Source organism: Phaeoacremonium minimum (assembly GCF_000392275.1).
Source record: "Phaeoacremonium minimum UCRPA7 unplaced genomic scaffold PA7_03_scaffold_295, whole genome shotgun sequence".
NCBI classification, from domain to species: Eukaryota; Fungi; Ascomycota; class Sordariomycetes; order Togniniales; family Togniniaceae; genus Phaeoacremonium; species Phaeoacremonium minimum.
Window position 1 is genome coordinate 41,952 of NW_006921200.1, and position 2,954 is coordinate 44,905.

Genomic DNA, 2,954 nt, shown 5'->3' on the forward strand with positions numbered 1-2,954 from the left:
AAGCTAGATTTTGTTACAGCTACAGCTCATCATGGAGAGAACCATTCCTTGATGGACAAAAAGAAACAGAAACAAGGAGCCATCCAGATTCCAGTTTCAGAAATATGCACACCACCATGTCGCGAGGACGAAACAAGTTTCTCGGCGCCTCTGTCTGTCCTCTCCCCTCCATCCTTCCTCTCCATATCGCCCTAGCGCTGCCATCGCCCCCTTTCTCCCGCCCCAATCTGCATTGCACCGTTCCTGGCAGCTTCTGTGAGACCATGCATCCCAGGATCAGCAGCTCGGAATCTGTGCCCATCCCAGATCCATCTCCACGGCATTTGCATATGCGGTCGTACCCCAGCGATGGATCCTCTCGATCCACTGCGGGAGCAGGTCCTTGGACAGTTCGTTTATGTTGATACCGGTAAGCCGCATCATCTGGGCGCCTCGCCAGTTGCGGCTCCGCTGGACCGCGTTGTTGATACTACTGTCGGGGCTGACGTAGTGATTACTGTGCGACACGAGAGAGGAGTTAGGCGCGATGTTGTTGCCTCCGTGCCACGAGCGCGGCGCGCGGGCCGTGTTGCCGGGCTCAGGCTCAGGTTTGGGCTTGGTGCTGGACCGGGCGGACATGATGGTCTTGGAAGAAGCCGCTGGGGGCGCCTCGACGGTATCCAAGGCGCGGCTGTCTCGGGTGGGCCTGATCACCCACACGCTGAACTTCTCCCACCCGATGACGATACAGTAGTGTCGGATGGTGTCGTCATCGCGCTCGCCGCAATCGTCCCTTCCTCCCACGACCCGGCCTTGCTTCATCTCCGTATCCGTGCCGCCATCGTACGCGCCATTCTTTGATGCTTTTCGCTCGTGCAGAAGGAAGCGGTTGTAGAGGGCAGCGCCGCCTGCTTTGGAGAGTCTTGTCACGGCTTCTTCGTCAGTATGCTCCCCGTCGAGCTGGTACTCGATCGAGAGGTAGGGACACACGGCGTAGTCCTCACCTTCGGCATAGGTCGAGGCTTGAAGGCGCAACATAAGGGACACACTGTTTGGATAGGGTGCCAGCCAGTATGTAATGCTCGCAGTGGAGCAGGCGAGAACCCCTTGCTGCTGTGGCCGCTTCTGCGCATTCTGTTGTGGGCAGTGGTAGTCTTCGTCGTGGTGATGCTGAGCGTGGCGAGTGTCGATGGCAGGAAGCGGCTGCCAATCAGTCTCTTCATTGCTTTTGTTCCTCAACGGATCGACCCGGAGGAATCTGACGGGGAGCCACGCAAGCTTCTTGTTGGCTGCCGTGGCAGTTGTCGCAGCGGCTGGTGCCAAGTTGGCACCTGCAATGTGTCGCGGGGCAAGATAGAAGCCGACAATCTCTTTGAGCTCATCTATGGATCGGTATGAGTCGCTGGCTCGTAGCTACTTTAAGATGGCGAAGAAGTCGCCTTCTCGCTCACGATTGGGGAACGGTGGTGATGGTGGTGCCGTGGCATTGTCCTCGTGCTCCTTGTCTCCCGAAAACAGCGACGACGACGGGGCCAAAGGCCCGAAGTGCTCCTCTGGAACAATGCATCGTGGGGATCTGTCGATATTGACGTAGCCGGAAAGACGCGGCGGTATGATACTTGTAGTGGTGGCAGCGGCGGTGGTGGTGGTGATGAGGGACGAAGTGCTGTTAGCCATCATGGCGGCTTCAAATTCTCCTTTGGTCTCGTATACGTCTTGCCACAGAGCCGTGGTTACTTCTGGGTCTGTTTCTAAGAAGCGGATGGGATGGTATTGCACTCGCTGAGGGTATTTTCGCTGCGATCTTCGCTGTTGTACAGGTGGCAGTGGCGATGGCGGCCGCGGTCGTCGAGTGTTGCTGTCTGGGCTGGCGCTTTGGCTGCTGAGGTAGCAGATGGAGGAAGAGGTATCAGCGCGGCAGAATCAGAAGCCGAAGATGAAGACGAAGAGGAGAGTCGCGGAGAGGGGAGCTGAGAGATGTTTGCGTAAGGAGTAGCAGCCTTTGTTGTGGTGCTCGACGATACTTTTCCCTCAACACCGACCTCGGCCTCGACTCCGGGTCTGTCGAGCGGCAACACTGAAGCTGACCACTGAAATGGTCGTAATGCTAGTTCCATGGTCTTGTCTGGCTTGTGATGGGGGTGGTCACGGGTTGTGATAGAACGGAACGGGCCGGGCGGTCACGGAAAACAAAGAAAAACAATGCTGGGTGATGGTGAGGAAATGTCCAGCTTCACCCGAGCCGGTGAATCGTGAATCGTGACCATCGCGGGCGTTCCGGAGGATCACGTGGTCCCCTAGGTGATAGCTACACATCTGCACAGTAAGGCACCTACCGTACAGCAGTCTGCAGTTCTATTTGACCCAAAAACCGTCCTCTTGTCCCTTTCAAGGCCAACACCCGAGGTGATCCTCCAACCCGGCACATCATGTATTGGTGTATGCGCATTGATTAAAAATATACTAGTACTTACCAATCGGCCTTCGCTCCTCTGCTGGCAAGATGGGCGAGTTCATCACACGACAACCACCAGAAGCATCTCATCGGCGCTGCAACCGATCAACTCATTTGTTCTAAGTAAAGAGAGCTCTCAGAACCGTCTTGACGCCCAAACGCTTCGTAAACAGCCGTGCTATGGGATAATTGAACAAAACACATCTGTCTAGACTGGCGACGCTGGCTGCGGCCGCCTAATTATCCCCTATGGTCACCCTAGCTTCGGCCGGCGAAATGCCTGGAGGAACTACGAAGTAAAGTTCCGTAAGGTTCTTTAGGCCCGCCCGCCCGACACGCAAAGAAGCTCGGGCCAGCTCTTCCCCTTTTCGTCCAGCGTCAGCACCTAGACAGGGTTCTCCATTATTTCACGTGCTCTTACACCTGATGGTCGTGTTGATCTCACGATGCCTCTTGCTCTGAGGTGCCGATTGATTGACGCGTAGTGCCTAGGGCCAGTGCCTGTGCCTGGAGGAACTAT

At 56.1% G+C, this 2,954-nt stretch overlaps 1 protein-coding gene across 1 annotated transcript; it reads right to left on the bottom strand.

Annotated features, from left to right (window-relative positions):
- Positions 1–276: 276 nt before the first annotated feature.
- On the bottom strand, positions 277–1,656 carry UCRPA7_3930 (hypothetical protein; the record flags this gene model as incomplete). The annotated part of the gene is made up of 2 exons (XM_007916487.1): positions 277–1,361; positions 1,431–1,656. 2 exons carry the CDS (start codon positions 1,654–1,656, stop codon positions 277–279), a joined length of 1,311 nt encoding a protein of 436 aa, XP_007914678.1.
- Positions 1,657–2,954: the final 1,298 nt, after the last annotated feature.